Raw genomic sequence first — 21,302 nt, 5'->3', positions numbered from 1 at the left:
ATACATTAGCAGCGATACGACAGCGATATAACAGCAAACATGTATATAACATCTGCACTTAAAAATCGCCTAGAGCCGAAATTGCAATGTTGTTGTTGTTGTTGTTGTTGTTGTTGTGGTCTTCAGTCCTGAGACTGGTTTGATGCAGCTCTCCATGGCACTCTATCCTGTGCAAGGATCTTCATCTCCCAGTAATTACTCCAACCTACATCCTTCTGAATCTGCTTAGTGTATTCATCTCTTGGTCTCCCTCTTCGATTTTTACCCTCCACGCTGCCCTCCAATACTAAATTGGTGATCCCTTGATGTCTCAGAATATGTCCTACCAACCGATCGCTTCTTCTAGTCAAGTTGTGCCACAAGCTCCTCTTCTCCCCAATTCTGTTCAATACCTCCTCATTAGTTATGTGATCTACCCATCTAATCTTCAGCATTCTTCTGTAGCACCACATTTCGAAAGCTTCTATTGTCTTCTTGTCTAAACTATTTATCGTCCACGTTTCACTTCCATACATGGCTACACTCCATACAAATACTTTCAGAAATGACTTTATGACATTTAAATCTATACTCAATGTTAACAAATTTCTCTTCTTCAGAAACGCTTTCCTTGGCATTGTCAGTCTACATTTTATATCCTCTCTACTTCGACCATCATCAGTTATTTTGCTCCCCAAATAGCAAAACTCCTTTACTACTTTAAGTGTCTCATTCCCTTATCTAATTCCCTCAGTATCACCCGAGGTAACTCGACTACATTCCATTATCCTCATTTTGCTTTTGTTCATGTTCATCTTATACCCTGCTTTCAAGACACTGTCCATTCCGTTCAAGTGCTCTTCCAAGTCCTTTGCTGTCTCTGACAGAATTACAATGTCATCGGCGAACCTCAAAGTTTTTATTTCTTCTCCATGAATTTTAATACCTACTCAGAATTTTGCTTTTGTTTCCTTTACTGCTTGGTCAATATACAGATTGAATAACATCGGAGATGTTTACAACCCTGTCTCACTCCCTTCCCAACCACTGCTTCCCTTTCATACTCCTCGAATCTTATAACTGCCATCTGCTTTCTGTACAAATTGCAATAGTGGAAATAAAAAGTTTAACAGTCAGTGGCGTAAACATGATGTCTTTCAAGGAATTGCTGTTGTCTTTTTTTAAGCCTCTGGCGATGCGTCCAAAATACGACACGTTGTGCACAGAATCGTGTCTTAGACCACGGCCTAATCCCCATATAATAAAAATCAACAAGAATGTAAAATGTATATATGAAGACAGTAACTGTTCTCCATAGAACAGATACGTTTGATGACCGTGCAGCTTCTCTAGAATAAATGATAATTAATTGAAATCCTCAGCTTTCGACAGGTGTTGTTGATATACCTCGATGTGGCCAGCTGAAAGTGTGTGCCCCCACCGGGACTGGAACCGGGGATCTCCTGTTTACATGGCAGACGCTCTATCCAACTGAGCCACCGACACAGACGAATAGCGCGAGCGCAGGGACGTATCCCTTGCACGCTTCCCATGAGACTCACATTCCCAACTGTCCATAATTTCTCTTACTGGAATCGCCAATACATTAAATATGTAGAATTGTGGACAGTCGGGGATGTGAGTCTCACGGGAAGCGTGCAAGGGATAAGTCCCTGCAGACGCGCTATTCATTTGTGTCCTCGGTTGCTCAGATTGATAGAGCGTCTGCCATGTAAGCAGGAGATTCCGGCTTCGAGTCCCGGTCAGGGCACACATTTTCAGCTGTCCACATGGAGGTATATCAACGACACTTGTCGGCAGCTGAGGGTTTCATTTAGTCATCAATTAATGAAAAATGTATTTCGTACGAGGAGCTTTTCCCGAGTCGTGTGTACTTGCTCGTGTTCGCGCCTTTACGGAAGAATGCTGACGCAGCTTCCGCTCTCCTCTCGTGCAGGATCCTCCGGCGGCGACGTCGGCGTCGTCCAGGGCGTCGCGGCGGCTGCGCTGAGCGGGCGACGGCGCGGGCGGGCGCCGGCGCCAGGCGCGCCAACCCGTCCGCTGTGAGGCGACGCCGCCATGCCACGGCGGGCCGCGCCGTCCGCAGTTGGCAGCCCTGCCCCTGCCGGCGCCGACCGCGGCGTGCTCGCCTGACGGGGGAACCCCCCCGCCGCTCCGCCGCTACTGTGACTCTTCACCGCTCCGCTACATATCTACCGAGAGCTACTCGCTCGCTCTCTCTTTCATACACTCACACTCTCTTTTTGACCTTACTCTCCGCGACAAGCTCCTGCTACCGGCATTCCGCGGCTGACATTCTTCACATCTTCGTACACTGGCATTGTGCTACAGACAACAGTGAGCCGAAAACTCGAAAGTGTGGCTTACGAAACGGTACGTGTCGACGGATGTATAAGACTGCCACTGTGAAAACAGATCACAGTTTTATGTAGTCTAGTAAACTTAATGCGCACAATACTTCTTTGTGCCAGACGAAACCAAAGTTGCTACGTTTTTTTTTTTGAAAAAGTATCTGTAAACATCGTGAACTGACAGACTGTCACTTTATTGTAAGTCGTTTGGGTTGGTGTTCGATCTGTGAGGACATTTCTGGCACTGCAGTGAGGCAGTCTATGCGGTGCTGCAGAGATTGACCATGCGATCATAAATCACTCGCTGTGTTATCTGATCGTAGCAAGTAACTGGCGTCTTGTGCATCACAAACAAGTTGGCACAGTTGTACAAGACATCTAAAACGAATCTGAAGTAAAAGTGTTTACGTTGTGGTGTTTTGAACTGCTGCAGCGTTTGTTTATGTTGCGAGTGGCGCGAGTAGTGATATAATTCGTGCCTAGCTGTGAGGTCGCCAAAGCTGACCAAAGATCGTGCTGTAGACCCGTTGGGCCGATTTGCGAAGAGCTTTGGGCCTTTCAGTGCCGAGGCAAGTGCGACCACGTGTAGTTGGAAGTAGTGTGTTTATCTGTGGTGTCGGAAGCAGTATCGAAGTACTGCAGCGTTTGTGTGGTGAGGATTCGAAGCAGGCGTGTGTGACACAGGCTTTGGTGCTGCGTTTGAAAGAAATTTACACTGAGTGTGAAGTCGTGTTTGTGAGCGACGTCTTCTCCGGAAAGAAGTGACGAGTGTTTACTGTTGGTGTTACGTGAGTGTGCAGTGAGGGCACAGAGTGGCGTTTAGTATCTGTTTAGGGTGAAGCTGTGTCGTTCAGTGGGTGCTGTGGTGACGCAGGCGAGATGCGTTCCCCGGCGCCACGCAGTGCTCGCGCCGCCCCCGGCGGCTCGGGCGCCGCCTCCACGGCCCCCGGCGCCGCCCCTGGGTCTGGAGCCGGCGGCTCGGCGGCATCGGGAGGCGCTGCGACGCCGCCTCCGCCCCCAGCGTCTTCATCCGCCGGCGCCGCTGCGTCCGCGGCGGCCGGAGGCGGCAAGAGGGGCCCAGGGGCGGCTCTGCCCCCACCGCCCCCCAGCAAAAAGAGGAAAGTGGTGAGTACCATCTTATCCGCGATATACAAGTTACGGTGTCGTTAATTACGGAATACTACGATACGACGAGTCGACTTTGAACAATGACACTGCGATACCGTATGGCTGCCATGTTGTCATATAAACACGGTATATTATCAAAGGATTGGGACGTCCTCAGACACACTAAAAGTTACGTATTGTCCTCTGTCCCCTGTAGTGTCAATATTTGTCTGTACTGCCTGACGACTGATAAATGAAATATAAATGATTACGTTGTAAGTTACAATTATGATCCTTTTATTCATGTGGGGCACCACAGTGGCTTATTTGTTAAAGGACATTTTGTATTTTTCACTTCCGCTGTTTCTCACAGGTATTAAGTTCATGTTACCTTGCACGATTTGGGCTTACATGCCATTTCCAAGTATGTGCTTACAATTAACGTGTTAATAAATGGGTGTAAATTTTAAGTTGACAAACCAGAATAACTCGAAAAGTAAGCTTCACACGGAAAAATGTGTAGAATCCAAAGTTGATTATTTTCGAGGGGGGCCATCTGCTGGTGCTAAAATTAGCCCGCCACCCCCCAGCCCCCTGGGGGTGGGGCCGGAGGCAACTTTAAAATTTCAAGTGGGAACCCCAATTTTTTAATTTCTATATAAAAAAACTACGTACATTTTGTCTTAAACATTTGTTTTGATTCTTGGTAGTTGGCGCTGTCATTCAAGAAAATCCATGTTCTCATTTATGCGTGGAAAGTGGGTAGGAATAAATAAAAAAAACGAGCTCACTCGTTAGTAAGTAGGATGTTTGGTTAGTTAGCTAGTTAGATGATTTGTTTGATAATTAAAGTTGTGTGTGCTCATGACCACGAAACAAACAAAACTTATCCGAATCTGCAGAAAAAATTATTAGGGTCAACATTTGTAAAACTCTAATTCCTCTCTCTCAAACCCCACCCTATGGGGAGAAAGGGAGAGTTTTAGTTTTAACGAATCAAAATTTACGAAATACATAAGTATTTTTTATTTTTTCCGTAACCATTTTCCACGCAAAAATGAGAACATGGATTTTCTTGAATAACAGCGCCATCTACCAAGAATCAAAACAAATGTTTAAGACAAAATGTACGTAGTTTTTTATGTAGAATCTGATTCTGCAATTCAAAAGAGGGGGTTCCCATTTGAAACTTTAAAGGTGCCTCCCGCGCCACCCCCAGGGGCTAATTTTAGCACCAGCAGATGTCCCCCTCGAAAATAATCAACTTTGGATTCTACACATTTTTTCGTGTGTAGCTTATTTTTCGAGTTATTCCGGTTTGTCAACTTAAAATTTACACCCTGTATAACGTGCAAGCGTCTGAATTAAAAACAGATATCTTACTGTGTGAAGTAACAGTAATTATTGTAACTGCCACTTTATAGGAAACTGTATGTGCTCGCTTTCATTGTCGAACAGGAAATTGTTGGAATATATACAATATAACGATCAAATATATATCAGTATATTCTCTTTAGGAATAACATTGAATGAAAGCGCTCAGTTTGTGTTTCTATTGTGCCCTCAGGTATGGTGTGGTAAATATTCTTATCGGTAAACCAGGCCAAAAAGTTATACATGGTAATTCCATTTGTTAACCAGTGTTGTGTTTATCTGTGTCACTTAAATAGTTTAAGTACAGTATATACTGGTCAGACAATGGGAAAACACCACATAATTCAGAGTCAATGGAATGACAGGTGTCGCTGCTCGTTGTGACAAAAGATATAATTTTCTTAGGCGCACTGTTGTGCAATTTATCCGCATTATTCCGTACATCCGGTATTATTCGTTTGACATGTTTCACTACTTTTTACCCGTCTTCTGGTGTCGCATTTACAATTGCCTCCTTCAAAAGTCTTTCCACGTCAGTCATATCATGGCTTATGTTGCGAAACAAATTCTAATATTTGCCCCCCCCCCTCGCCCCCCCCCCCCCACCGCTGTCAAGCTATAGTCAACCGGTATGTTACAGTTCTTTCTTTCCCTTGTTACCTTTGTGGGCGCCTTATCTTGTGTAGCTGAATGATGGGGAGCGCTATCCATAAAAATCATACCTTTTTTGGGTAAGGTTCGCAGCACATAGTCTTCGAACCATTTCAGAAAATTATTGTGGTCCACCTCCTCGTGGTACTCGGAGATCTTATTTGAAATGACTAACACCAGAAAGTTTGGAATAAAACCATTTGAATTTTCTGCATGCGCCACAATTATTCTCTTCCGTCTGCCTATCGGAGCTGCCATATTCTCTTCGAATTTTCTGTTTCTGTTTATTTTCTTTTTACTGGAGTCCACATTCTCGCAGCTGCTCTCTTAATAAACGTACTTGACAGTCGCGATTTCGCTGTAATATTATCAGTCGGCAACCAACTGTGAAACGCACCCATGCGTCATCTTCTAAGAAGACACTGTTCTCCCGTCAACCATGTTTACATCTTTCATATGCATAATAAGACACGCGTATCTGCCATCTGTTACGCATAGAAAATATGAAAACACGGTTGACACGAGTGTCCCCGCAGTTGCTTGAGAATGCTACAACAGCCCGAAATCAAAATACTCGTTCCAATCTTGGGCACCATGCAGTTCTACTTTTCTTAACGGAAAGTTGATTGAATATCACACGAACGTGAACAGTTCGGCTCTGCTACAGGTCAATCTGTTGCCACAAACTTTATTTCGAACTGACATTCGTTGCTTTCGCTAACTTTCAACCAAAGTTTTAGCTTCCAACATAACCTAGACGTCGGACATCTGCAGATGAGTCTGACTCCGCAACATGCTTTTCGAAGGGGGTGGGGGAGGCTGTAGGTTGCACTGTCAAACTCTATCCGAAATGCTGTCATTTCTAAAATACGTCACGTAGTTGACATCTTGGCTGTTTTCGTTTCTTTCAGTCGCATTTTTCATATACGTCTGTCGTATGTTTTGTGGATAATGTTTCTTTAAAATGGGGGCGTAAGTCATGTTGTTCGCTAGCATTCATACATCCTAGTAAAAAGTTTTTAAAGCTAACATCGCATAATTATTTATTTACAACAACCGGTGTTTGCTGTCATCTTCACGTTTTCAGAAATTTTTGTTATAAAATGAACTCAATATGAGTTGGACCCTCATGCCAAGTTGTTATGCAGATGAAATGTAGCACCTTATGAAAAGAGTTGCCATAAATAAAATATTGAAAATGAAAAGGCGCCTTGTGTTCATGGCCGTGTCTATATATGTAGATGTAGATGATCGTTACGTCATGAAAAACAGTACACAATAAAATGGGCAGTAGCACACTGTGTTTTGTGTGATGTTAATAGTCATGTTTTAGCGCTACGTAGACGGACATGGCCATGTACACATGGAGCTTTTTGGTTTTAAATGTTTATGCATGACAAAGCTTTGCATAATGTGCTACGTCTTATCTGAGTGTCAAGTTGGCGTGAGGTTCCAACTCAAAATGAACACATTTTATAACAAAAATTTTTGAAAACGTGTAGATGACAGCAAAGTCTGTCGGAACTGGTTGTTGTAAATAAAGAAATAATTAGGCGATCTTTGCTTTAGAAAGTTTTTACCAAGTAAAACAGATCGCTGCTTCTGATTTCTCAACATGAGACAACTCAAGTCTTCATACGTCTGGTGCAAATAGCAATTCATTGACGGGAACTATGTTTTAGCTTGTTGTAACTTACACACCGATAAAAGTTTTATAAATTAAGCTGTGGTCAAAGGGTGATCTGTAGCCTATTCCGGTCGAGATTACGTTGCAATCCGACAGTCTGGGTCAGTGTTGACAAAGTCAAAAAACACGATATCCCAGCAATTTTATTGAAATACATTGTACGTTTCGTGGTTGAGACGCTTTCCTGATGAAAACCATTATATCGTGCCACTGTTCTGGTATATTCCAGTTCAGTATGTTCCAACACGTTAGTCATTGCAGAGACTCGCATATAGGTGACGTCATCGTTCGCCCAGCGCGTTTACCGTTCTTAACCAGTGGGTTGGGTTGTTTGGGGAAGGAGACCAGACAGCGAGGTCATCGGTCTCATCGGATTAGGGAAGGACGGGGAAGGAAGTCGGCCGTGCCCTTTCAGAGGAACCATCCCGGCATTTGCCTGGAGCGATGTAGGGAAATCACGGAAAACCTAAATCAGGATGGCCGGACGTGGGATTGAACCATCGTCCTCCCGAATGAGAGTCCAGTGTGCTAACCACTGCGCCACCACGCTCGGTGTTAACTAGTCCTACATTTTTCATCCAGTGTACAGTGTGTATAAAATTACGTTTATCAAATTTTAGTTTTAGTATACTAGGTGAAAAGAAACAATTTCCTTATGTGACAAAAATATCGCAGGTACATTGTTTCCCCACTAGGACTTCATGAAAGTTTTGATGCTATGGCTGTTCGGGGAAAGAGTTCAAACTTCCTTGTGATGCATATTGTCTTGTATTTGTCGCTAACATACGGATTTGCGACTGAAATTGCAACCATTATATATGAGACACCTGGTTGTTTTGAGCGGGTTACACATTCATTAGAACGCAACTGTCATTTGTGCGTTAATGTAAGCGTACGGCATTTTCAGCAACATTTCTACAGCAATGTGTCTCACAAGACATTTTGAACATCATCTCGCCATCACTAGCTTCAAACCCTCCCTGCACCCCTAGCGGGGTAACAGTGCACCTGCGACATTTTTTGTCACTAAAAGCATGGTTTCTTTTTATGTCCTCTAAACACTCAAAAATTTTGTGAACATAATTTTTTTACACCCTGTATATGCACATAATATACACCATAATACACGGTGAACATTTGCCTTATTATTACCATTATTAGTATTGCTATAGGTATTACTTAATAGTAATACGTTTTTTTCCGAATTTACCTTGCAGCTTTTATAATTTATAACGGGAAGTCCGTCAAATAGTTAGCGGACGAGATCTTATGAAGATAGCGATATTGGCTTAGTGCCGTTAACCCTGACATCGCGATCGGCAGTATTTCTTAATGGAGGCAGTTGTGTTGCTTTAGCCGAGATCCGGGTCAGGTTCAAAGAAAGTTTGTTTGCTGGCGAAGGCAGCGAATGTTTAATCTTTTCCTTTCTCTGTTACATTATGCATTCCATCGTAAGATTTACGTCTATCTGGAAACGACAGTTTCTCTTATGTGGTCAGATATTTTCAGATGTCGAACATACACCGGTTCCCGTGAAATCACCGAAGCTAAGCGCTGTCGGGCGTGGTCGGCACTTGGATGGGTGACCACCCAGGCCGCCATGCGCTGCTGCCATTTTTCGGGGTGCACTCAGCCTCGTGATGCCAATTGAGGAGCTACTCGACCGAATAGTAGCGGCTCCGGTCAAAGAAAACCATCATAACGACCGGGAGAGCAGTGTGCTGACCCCACGCCCCTCCTGTCCGCATCCTCAGCTGAGGATGACACGGCGGTCGATTGGTCCCGGTAGGCCACTCGTGGCCTGAAGACGGAGTGTTTTTTTAAAGATTTTCGAAGATGTTACCTATACAATTATTTCCGCTCGAGAGCTCTGTAATGTGATTTATGACATCGGAGGCTCAATGGCTACGTGAGCTGTGTGGTGAGCGAGTCGGGTATTCATAACGTTTAGTAAAGTGACTTTTTTGAGCTGCTTGACTTCATTTAACTGATAAAAGATTGCCAGTTGTATCGTATCCTTCACCATTTCGCCTCTACCGCTCTTAATCCGTAGATCATGTCCAGAATAAATATTGCGTTTGGGAACGTATCATAGAGGTGGCGGATGGTTTACGCTACTTGAGCCAGTACAGACGGAAAAGTACGTCTCGTATGGGTACCACACTTTATAGAAATGTGCATAGCATGATCTGCGTTGTTAGAAGTGTCATTGCCGTGACTTGCTGTTGGGCGCCGCTACTGGTATCGTGACGTAGGTTTCAAACATTAGCGTCAGTGTGCACCCAAAGTTGCAGGCAGACAACGTGGGCTTGGACAAGTTGAGGAGGTCTGTGCTCGTAAAGCAGTTTTATATCAAAACAGCAGCATTAAAGGAATACGGAGGAAAATGATTCGTAATTTCTAATTAATTCACGATATGGAAATTGTTCCTGGGAGAGACCGACGGCCAGATGCGACACAAATTTCTGAAGAAGTTGCCGTTGCCATGGCTGAGATTGTTGGTCCTAACGTGCGATCTTCAAGCAGTGCACGAACTGCGTCACGAAAGCTGAACAATCCGTGGTCCACCGTCCGGAAAGTGCTGAGAGCAATTGTGAAATTGTATCCTTTCTTGAAAGGGCTGAAGTTGATGACATGGGACTGCAGAGCGTTTCGCGGAGAGATGAGGCGCACATTTTTCTCTCTGGGACAGTGAACAGTCAAAACCGTCGATTTTGGGGATAGTCACCGCCAACGAACATTCACGAACTTCGCCTGCATAGTGAACGCGTCACTGTGTGGTGGGGCTTCACTTCACAGTTCGTGATTGGCCCATTTTTCTTTAAGGAACACGGACTGCAAGGACCAAGGATAAGCAGCGTGAACGACAGACATAACTGTGATATGCTGCGCTGACGTTTACTGGAGAGAGAAGCTGTGGACTCAACTGTTTTGATGCACGATGGAGCTTCACCTCACATTGCTCGTGAGATCACACGGTTACTCGTAAAATATTTGAAAAAAAAATTATCGGCCTATCGGTCCAAGCTGCGTGGCCACCAAGGTCCCCAGATTTGAACCCGTGTGGTTTTTGGCAGTTGGGTTACCTGGAGGACGGGAAGTATCTGAGAGACACAAACACACGTTGGTGGTTGAAGGCGAGGATGGCGAGAGAGTTAGCGAACATTGCTTCTGTGATGTTTGGCGCAGCAGTGGAGCAGTCGCTAGTAGTGCGGTTCCAGGCTGTCGTGGGTGTAGACGTCACTTTTTTTATGCTTTCTAAGCATAAACAAGTCCCCTAGAACTTAGAACTACTTAAACCTAACCAACCTAAGGACATCACACACATCCATGCCCGAGGCGGGATTCGAACCTGCAACCGTAGCAGCAGCGCGGTTCCGGTCGGAAGCGCCTAGAACCGCTCGGCCACAGCGGCCGGCGATGGTCACTTTGAACGTCGTTTGTAACCGGGAACGTAATAATGGCATCCAACAAACAAAATGTTACCGTCTCATGTGGTAATTAAAATGTGTTTGTTTGAATGGTTTATTCGCTATTTCTCTTCCGAAAGTCCTTACAAATGTTTCCACAAAGTTTCATTGTCCCACGATCACTCGTTTTTCACGAGGCGCTCTCATATATCGAAAATATAATTACAACCCCCCTGTACGTGTGCGTGGGTACGTAATAGCTGTTCAAGGAATCCTAACTCACTACCGACGTCTATTAAAGAATTTGTCAATGATATAGCAGCTGTGTGGGAGAGACATGTTTAATCTGAATAACATTATTAATGACATAACGCAAAAATCATTCGTAGGGCTGTTCGATCACCATTTGTTCAGCGCCCTGTGATAAATGAGGGCAACTTAAGTTCACTTTCCTTAATCCTGACATATTTCAGTAATCATTATATGTAAATTGAAACAAATACAGGAAGTCAAACAGCTCCAAAGAGTCACTTGAAAAATTGTTAATACCCGAGATGAATGGAAACAGTCATGTACGAGGGTAATCACAAAAGGTCTCTTTCTTTTTATAAGTACATCGACCTGTTTATTTCTACACTGGCTTACATCAGTTTACAGCTTAAATATTTAGCTATTTTTCGACATAATCATCATTTCTGTCGATGGATTTTTGTAGACTCTGTGGCAGTTTTTGTATGCCCATGTCGCACCAGCTCGCCGCCATGCTGTTCAGAAAGTTATGAACCTCTTCTTTCACCTCGTCGTCGGAGCTGAATCGCTGGGACCACAATTAACGCTGAGAGGTACTGTGGGACTCTGAAAAAACTCAAACGGGCAATTCAGATCCGGAGAAGAGGAATGTTGATCAACGGCGTACACGTTCTCCATGACAACGCTCGCCCATACATCGCTCGGCAAACGGTTGCTCTCCTGCAACAGATTCGGTGGAACATAGTGACCCACCCACCCTATAGTCCTGACTTGGCGCCCAGTATCACCTGTTCCCTACGTTAAAAGAACATTTGGTCGGAAAGCGATTCAGCTCCGACGACGAGGTGAAAGAGAAGAGGTTCATAACTTTCTGAACAGCATGGCGGCGAGGTGGTCTGACATGGGCATACAAAAACTACCGCAGCGTCTACAAAAATGCATCGACAGAAATGGTGATTATCTCGAAAAATAGCTAAATGTTCAAGATGTAAACTGAAGTAAACCATTGTAGAAATGAACAGGTCTATGTACTGGGTGATCAAACAGTCAGTATAAATTTGAAAACTGAATAAATCACGGAATAATATAGATAGAGAGGTAAAAATTGACACACATGCTTGGAATGACTTGGGGTTTTATTAGAACCAAAAACAAACAAACAAAAAAGTTCAAAAATGTGCGACAGATGGTGCTGGACAGCAAAACGTCAGTGACTGCGCATTACAATCGTGTTACAGAATCGCATTATCCTCAGCCTGGCTGATAAACACCTGCTGGAACGTACGATGTTTATGCAGGATGGCGCTCCACCCCATATTGCTAGACGCGTGAAAGATCTCTTGCGCGCGTCGTTTGGTGATGATCGCTTGCTCAGCCGCCACTTTCGTCATGCTTGGCCTCCCAGGTCCCCAAACCTCAGTCCGTGCGATTATGGGCTTTGGGGTTACCTGAAGTCGCAAGTGTATCGTGATCGACCGACATCTCTAGGGATTCTGAAAGAGAACATCCGACGCCAAAGCCTCACCATAACTCCGGACATGCTTTACAGTGCTGGTCAGAACATTATTCCTCGACTACAGCTATTGTTGAGGAATGATGGTGGATGTATTGAGCATTTCCTGTAAAGAACATGATCTTTGCTTTGTCTTACTTTGTTATGCTAACTATTGCTATTCTGATCAGATGAAGCGCCATCTGTCGGACATTTTTTGAACTTTTGTATTTTTTTGGTTGTAATGAAACCTTATGTTATTCCAAGCATGTGTGTCAATTTCTACCTCCCTATCTACATTATTCCGTGATTTATTCAGTTTTCAAATTTATACTGACTTTTTGATGACCCGGTACTTCTAAAGAAATAGGAGACCTTACTTTTGAGATTACTCTGGTATTAAAGATTTTTCTCAAGTGACACTTTTGAACCGATGGCCTTGCTGTAGGTTAATAGTCCGATTATGCGGATAATCTGCAGATACTGAAAGTCGCATCTGAGCAAAACATAGCAAAGTAGCTATCAAGCCTTCTGTTTAGCATTGGGTGCTTTAATGCACTATTTCCTGTCTAGCTTTGCAACAGTGATAAGCAAGGAGCGTCCGCAGGAGCTGATAAGCCACGTAGGCTTAAACTGCAATATGAGTCAAAGAAAAAGAGTAGCTGCTTGATTCTGTCATCCCTTCTCTTGAAGACATATGATTACGTGGTGTGTTTATCTGCATTTAAAGTAAACTTCATACACAGGCCCTGGTGGGCTCATCTGTACCGACTGAGCGCCGTGTCTTCCTCCGCCAGTGGTGACATTGGGTGCGGTACGGATGGCTGTGGACCCGGCGCGCCGTTTCACGACCTGGAGCAGCTGCTACTCGGTCAAGTAGCTCCTCAGTTGGCATTCGGGCGTGAACTCATGATAGCGAAACCAGCGTTCTAGTTCTGACTGTGTCGTCAACATTTAAATCACAGTGTTCCTTTCATCTAACAAAATTATTATTCTTGATTCGTTACGTGTTTCGACTCATGCCATCTTGTGTTGGAGACCATTGAACTCAAGCACACAGATGTCACAACAGACCTCTTCGATTTTTACCATACTTGAAGCTCAGGGCGCTGTCATCAATTTCCTAAACCAGTCTGACGAGGAGAGAACTCGACAAAATTGTCTTCGAAAATTAGAAAATTACTGTTAAATGGAAAACACCTGCACAAAACTAACGCTGTAGTCAGTAGTTGAGTATACACTGTGGAATCTGACAATTGTACACTACCTGATCCAAAGAATATGGGCACCTCTTAGTGGACATAAATTCAGGGTGCGTCCACAATGTGCCTCTGTGAAGGCTTGAACTGTGCTGGGGCGCTTTGTGAGGTGTCTGAATGTTGAGGCTCTGTGCAGTCTGGTGCATTTCTGGAGAGTTGTTCTTTACAAACTGTTGACTCAGAGCTGCCGCTTCGTTACATGGTACTTACACAGTCTGTCTTCGTGTCCGAAATTTTCCTCTAATGTACTAAGTTTGTTAAAAAAAATCCTACAACTTAGACCATATAATTTTTGCGTGATTACCTTTTACTTATTGGCATTGTCTCCTTCGAAACACTCTCCTTCAAAATTGATAAACGGATTCCAACGCCGTTTCCACTTCCGGAAGCAGTCTTTGGTACGGCTCTTGCTGGGTCGCGCAAAGCGCCGCCTGCGAATTTTCGTTTAGCTCGTCTATCGTCGCAAATCTTCGTCCTTTCAACGGGGTTTTCCTCTTACGAAATCACAAAAGTCCGCAAGGGCCAGGTCTGGAAAGTACGAAGTATGAGGCAGCACAGTGATTTCGTTTTTTGTGCAGTAGTCACGCACCAACAGGGATGAATGTGGGGGTGCGTTACCGTGAGGCAGGACCCACGAATTGTCTCGCCACATTTCAGACCGTCTCCTTCTCACATTTTGTCACAGACGTCGCAACACGTCCCGATAGTACCATCGATTAGCAGTTTGTCCCTGTGGCACGAACTCGTGATGGACTAACCCTTCAAAGTCAAATAAAACTATCAGCATGACTTTGACATTTGACCTGACTTGACCTTTTTTGGTCTCTGTTTAGCTGTGTTCCTTCCTTCGCATTTCAGCTTCACAATATCACTACCAACAGACGACTTAATGAACTTTAAATAGGTCTAAATGTCCCTGGTGCATTTGCCACTCACGTGACATCAAATCCCGCGTTCGAACTCACTCAGTTCTGCTAGCGTAGAGTATCCATATACAGAGAGAAACAGTGACCATTGGCGAAACCGCACGTGATTCGCTGGTCAGCTGCGTCTCTTTTCTTTCCGTGGATCTCTCTCGATTCGTACGTTCGCAGTGTTATCTGGAGCTGGATTATTGTTTTAAGGACTTTTGGAAAACTGTTTCGGCCTGTAGCATACCACGTCTACATATTTGTTGTCAAGGGAAGAAAAAACACAACTTGATAATTTCTGGGCCCTATCGTTAACAAAGCATTTCGCCTGTCTGTCGTAATGTCGCGTGTATTTCAGCACGCAGCATTCATTATCGCAAATCTTGCTGTCCCCCGTTCTCTCCTCGCTGCTACAAATTATTTTTCTTTTATTTGAATTGCAAGTTATCGAATTAAAATGTGCATAAACAAGTGCTGGATCATAATCTTTTTGTATCTGATTACTAATTGCGTGAAAATGCGAATGTCCGTGATAACAGGAGTTTCGTTCTCGAAATCAGCTACCGATACTGTGAAATTGTTTTACCACTCTTTAATTCTTTAGCCCTTCTGAACATAATAACTGAAATATTTCTTCTGGGTTTCCAGTTGAAGATAGTCTCCAGATCCACAATGATCGCATTTAAAATATATTATCTGCGAAGGAAGAAAAACTGTATAAAGCTTAGAGGCTACTAACTTAGATAACGAATATCCAAGCAGGAAACTCTGAAATCGCTTCAGAGTGTCTAAAATAATGCAAATGAAACACTTTTCTCCGGGTCGATCCCTGTATGTTTCTGGAAGGTAGTAATAAATGGCTAATAAAGTGCATCACGAGACACTTAAACTTACTCCACTTTAAATTTATAGTAGTCATACACAAAATAACAAGCTAGAATTTCTGCTATAACGTGTGTCCAAAATCCATGTCTTGTGATAGTCAACAGGCGACAGTTTTCCCGAGCGACTTCCACGGAAAAATAAAAAAAAAATAAAATAAAAAACCGGCTGCCGCCTATGCATATTACCTGACGTCTAAACTGCATTGCCTACGCTGTGTCTGTATATAGACTCACTATCCCGACCGTCCCAGTCAGCTGTTACTGCTACTTTTCCTTACAACCCAATACTCCAAGCCTCCTTTTGTACTGGCGGGGCCGCCTATTTGTGACCTTGTGATCAACTGGAAATTTTAGAAATTTGTGGTAAGGTCTTATGGGACCAAACTGCTGAGGTCATCGGTCCCTAAGGTTACACACTACGTAATCTGTGATCAGTTCCGCATGACATAGGGGTATCTGGTTACTTTTGATTGGATAGTGTGTAGTCGGTCGTTGGAATCTCGTTAGTAAAAACATTTCGTTCACTTTTTTTTAAAAAAAATCCATATTCTAATAAGTATGGAATTTAAATAAAAGTAAAAAAGAAATACTAGCTAGATTGGAACGAGTATCTTTAGGATTACAAAACTTTCACGCATTACATTCAACTACTGACGCCTACATTGCTATGACGTAAATGTTTGTATTTAACTGTGATCGGAAATCTTCTAATCCTCAAAGACACTTTTGTGAGAATTACATCGTTCTGGTTTAGGAACATGCTGTCAGGGCACTGAACTTCAAATACTATAAGTATCAGGAAAGATCCCCCTCTTAGCCACCGAAACACTGGACTCGCATTCGGGAGGACGACGGTTCAAACCCGTGTCCTACGATCCTGATTTAGGTTCTCCGTGATTTCGCTAAATCGCTTCAGGCAACTGCCGGGATGGTTCCTTTGATAGGGCACGGCCGACTTCGCTCCCCGTACTTCCCTAATCCGATGGGACTGATGACCACGCTATTTGGTCCCGTCCCCCTAATCAATCAATCAATCAACTAACCAACCACCCAACAAACCAACCGTCCAATCCACTTATCAGAGATAAGTGTGTGACCATGCAAAATATAACGAAGGAAGTGTCGTGTGTGGCAATGATTCAGGCCTGTATGAGTTCCAAGGTTTGCAACAGAAAATGCTATCAGTAACATGTTCTCAAAAGGAAAGTGTTAAATTTTCAGAATGAATAGTCATCTTGGGGTAGAAGCTCTTTTTCCCGTGTTTGCTTTAACGATACATATCTTTCGACGTCCTGCCAGGCATTTCCGAGCAAGATCTACAACAACAAAAAATTGTGTGTTGCTAAAGGCGAACCCTATCCAAAATCAAATGTATTGTTAAAGCAAACACAGAAAAAAAGCTTCAACCCCAAGATTATTATTTCGATATCCTGCCAATCATTTCCTAGCAAGCTCTACAAAAAGAAAAGAAAAAAAAGTATTTTACTAAAAGCGGACCCTACCCAAAAACATATTTATTTCAGAATCAAACTTTCAGATTAAAACTACGATGGATGGAGATTCGAATTCCGCACGTTTCCATTTCAGGGATATTACTCTTATCGACAGGCCTATCCAGGCCAAGGTTCTTGGTTTGAGTCAAAGTCTGTCACACAGTTTCAATCTATGAGGAAGTTTGAGGTAAGTGTAAGTCAGCTAAAGAATGAGAACATTCGTTCTGAAAATAAGACCCAAGGTTGTAGCAACCTATTTGTTCTGCAACCTTTTTCTCTTCGATAACAGGTTGTACAGAATAACTTCTGGGAATACTGGAAGGTATGACAGTGGTGTTGTCGGAACTAAAGGTGTGAGGGTGGGTTCTGAGTCCGTATTCGAAAAATAATAATAACCAAAAACTGTAAAGCATTTGTGCTCTGAAGACAAAGGTTCAGGGTTGGAGACCCGGTCCGTCATATAAAATTAATCTGTCAAGAAGTTTCAGCAATAAATTTATTTTTCCAATTATTCTAAACGACCACTTAAGCTAAAACTGGTATAAAACTCTGGCTGTTGGTTTGAAATATGGTATATCTGTATAAAAGCTTCATGCGGACATGTGGTTTGGTGTAAATGACAAAACGACTCATAGCAAGAAAAGATTTTCAAAGACTTACAAATACAGATATTAAAGAAAAGTGTGGTACGGGCCATTCAATAAAATAGTTTTTTTTTTTTTTTTAAAAAAAGGGTGTTTGTGGTTGACAAACAAGTAAATTTTTATATACATGAAAAGTTCAAAATAATAAACTGTTGGTTAAAAATCGTTTCAATATGTGGTGTATTGAGTCTGACACAAGACATTACGCTTCTGAACGGATGCTTTCTGTGAGACAGTTCTGGCAGCTTATTCAGAAGGTTTTGATAGAAAACTACAGCTGTCAGTTTATTTTGTCTGTTAAATCTGTCAGGCAGCTTTAACTCTTCAGCCAGTTCGTCACCCAACTTTTGAAACTGAATCTTAGCTAGCTGCATTAACCTGCACTCTAAATATCTCATGCGTAGTACAGGATTTACTCGTAATTTTCTTCCAATGCCGATTCGAAAAACCCCGTTTGAGGTTTTATAGACGTCTGCTGATTCCCTACAATGATTTCAGTTTTCTTCGCAGTGTAGCTCTAGGAATAATACAGCGATCGCCAGCAGGCCTTTAGGTCATTTCGCCTTGGAAGAAACTTCAAAGCGCTCGCTCCATTACTGTGTCGGACATCGCCCATCGATCCTCAGCGGCACTCTTTCTTCTTACTACAGCTTGACATCGTGCCCTGAATTTCCTGGCGTAACTCATGACTTAGAAAGTGTTGATTGCACAAAAGCGAGCAGTAAGAATAATATGTGGTTTCCACGGACGGATGTCATGTAGGTACCTTTGAAAGGAGCTAGGCATTTTAACTGCGCCGTTTCAATACATGCATTCGGTAATGAAATTAGTCACAAATAATCAATATCAATTTGAGAAGGACGCTGATGGGGATACCGACAACACTAGAGGGAAAAATAACCTTTATTATGTATTATTTAAGCTGTCAGTGGCTGAGAAAGAAGTTCAGTATGCTGCAACAAAAATATTTGCTCCTTTGTCCAGTAACATAAACTGTACATGTAACGAGGAAAGTTTTAAATCTAATTTAAAATAATTTCTCCAGGGCAACTCTTCCTGTTCCAGTGACGAATTTCTATTTAAAAACTGGTAGCCAGTAAAACAAAAACAAAAAAGGTAATAAAAATAATAGAGTGTAGCTGCATGAGAATGACAAAAAAGTAATGTGGCCAAAGACTGCTTTGGAGGATGCTGATGTTTAGTTGGCGGGCCGTTCAACTGCGCGGTCATCAGTGCCCGTACAAAGTCCCAATTTTTACACAGTCCAATTTTTTCTCAATCCAATCTGTCACGAACCATGATGATGAAATGATGAGGACAACACACACACACCAGTCCCTGGGCACAGAAAATCCCCAACCCGGACGGTAATCGAACCCCGGACCCCGTCATCCAGAGGCAGCAACGCTAGCCACTAGACCACGAGCTGGGGACTGGTTTCATGCAGCTCTCCATGCTTCTCTATCCTGTGCAAGCCTCTTCATCTCCGAGTAACTCCACAACTTACATCCTTCTGAATCTCCTTAATGTATTGATCGCTTGGTCTCCCTGTACTATTTTTATCTCCACGCTTCCCTCCAGTACTAAACTGGTAATCCCTTTATGCCTGAGAACGTGTCCTATCAACCGATCCCTTCTAGTCAAGTTGTGCCACAAATTCCTCCTCTCCCCAATTCTATTCAGTACCTCATTAGTTACGTGATCTACCCATCTAATCTTCAGCATTCTTCTGTAGCACCACATTTCAAAAGCTTCAATTCTTTTCTGGTCTAAACTAGTTATCGTCCATGTTTCACAGCTATACATGGTTACACTCCATACAAATATTTTCAGAAAAGACTTCCTGACACTTAAATCAATACTCGATGTTAACAAATTTCTCTTCTTCAGAAACGCTTTCCTTGCCATTGCCAGTCTACATTTTATATCCTCTCTACTTCGACCATCATCAGTTATTTTTCTCCCCAAGTAGCAAAATTCCTTTACTACTTTAATCGTCTCATTTCCTAATCTAATTCCCTTAGAATCACCTGATTTAATTACACTACATTCCATTATCCTTGTTTCGCCTTTGTTTATGCTCATCTTATATCCTCCTTTCAAGACACTTTCCGTTCCGTTCAGCTGTTCTTCCAAGTCCTTTGCTGTCTCTGACAGAATTACAATGTCATCAGGAAACCTCAAGTTTTTTATTTCTTCTCCCTGGATTTTAATTCCTACTGCAAATTTTTCTTTTGTTTCCTTTACTGCTGGCTCGATCTACAGATTGAATAACGTGGGGGATAGGCTAAAACCCTGCCTCACTCCCTTCGGAATCGCTGCCTCCCTTTCATGCCCCTCGACTCTTCATAACTGCCATCTGGTTTTTGTACAAATTGTAAATAGCCTTTCGTTCCCTGTATTTTACCCCTTAAGCCTTCAGAATAAAGTAATAATGTGTTCATTGATGTTAACAATAACCGTGTGTATACATATCGTGAAAACTGACTCGTTCTACAGTCATTTCGATAAGTGTCGTTCAGATGACATATGTAACATATCATCATCAGTTTTCTGCTATATTAGAAGGTCCTTCGCCTCTCCATTTTCTGCGATCCATTGCTTCCTTCTCAAGGCAGCTGTATGTTGTACCGTCCATCAAGTCATCCAATATCTGAAATCTCCTCCTTCCTCGCTTCCTTTTCCCTTCTACATAACCTTCTAAAACTGTTTTGATTAGTCCGTCATTCTTTCTTAATATATGCCCAATCCAATTTATTTTTCTTGTTTTTATTACTTCTCTCCCACTCTTCTCAGTACCTCTTCATTTTGTACTCTGTCGATCAACTTATTCTTTCCATCCTCCGCCATGTCCAGATTTCAAAAGCCTCCAGCCTTTCTCTGCCTTTCTTCCTCATAGTCCATGTTTCAGCGCCATATAGAAGAACACCCCATACAAGGCATTTTATGAGTCTCTTCCTGAGTTCTCTGTCCAGACTGCTGCAGAAAATTCTCCTTTTCTTATAAAATGACTCTTTTTGCCATTTGCTATCCTCGTTTTAATTTCTGTGGTGCGCTTCCAGTCGGTGTCTATCCTGCTTCCAAGGTACTTTTGTTTACTCCTGTTCTAGTATTTCTCCATTCAGCATAATTTTTATTTGTTTATTGCCTCCTAGTGCCAATACTTTTGTTTTCTTTGTGTTAATTATCCCATAATGTTTTTCCGTTTGCTTCAATGGTGTCCACTAAATCCTGTAATTCTTTTTCTTTGTGGCGAGAAGGGCCACGTCATCAGCAAACCTCAAACACCCTACTCTTCTTCCTCCAATTTCTACTCCTTTGTCATGTAATGAGCATTGGTCAGTCATATTTTCCAAGTAGAGGTTGAGAATTATTTACGTGGTTTATACTGCCCGGCTGACATTGCAAGTTAAAACATGGCGGAAACAGAAAGCGGCATGAGCAGAATTTCATTATTTCGATACAATGACAGAATTTCATTAGTACAATACTATGTACGTGAGGCGATTTAAATACTTTACATTACTGCATGTTACCTTTAAAAATAAAATCTGATGGTGAAAATTAGGCGATTCACCTACACTGACGCTTAAAAAAAAGAAAAAGAAATTGTGACGCAAACTCATTAACTACATAACTCAAGTTGTAGCAAATGGTGGAGTAAAGTCTGTGCCACACTCAAAGCGCTGCCTGCGTGCGCTGTTTTGCGGCAAACCCTCGTATGAGAACACAAAGGGAAGAGCCGGTAATCCGCGCACCGTGCTGTCCGACGCCGCTTTACGGGAGTGCG

At 42.8% G+C, this 21,302-nt stretch overlaps 1 protein-coding gene across 1 annotated transcript in view; it reads left to right on the top strand.

Moving 5' to 3' along the window:
• Window positions 1-3,230: 3,230 nt before the first annotated feature.
• The window catches only part of LOC126106270 (mucin-19-like), a 267,599-nt gene continuing 249,527 nt past the window's right edge, over window positions 3,231-21,302 (top strand). The window contains exon 1 of the mRNA XM_049912493.1: window positions 3,231-3,476. Coding sequence (XP_049768450.1) covers window positions 3,231-3,476 — 246 coding nt within the window. The remainder of the gene's footprint in view (window positions 3,477-21,302) is intronic.

This window comes from Schistocerca cancellata, chromosome 10 (genome assembly GCF_023864275.1).
Source record: "Schistocerca cancellata isolate TAMUIC-IGC-003103 chromosome 10, iqSchCanc2.1, whole genome shotgun sequence".
Classification (NCBI taxonomy): domain Eukaryota; kingdom Metazoa; phylum Arthropoda; class Insecta; order Orthoptera; family Acrididae; genus Schistocerca; species Schistocerca cancellata.
This window is presented reverse-complemented; position numbering and strand designations above follow the sequence as displayed.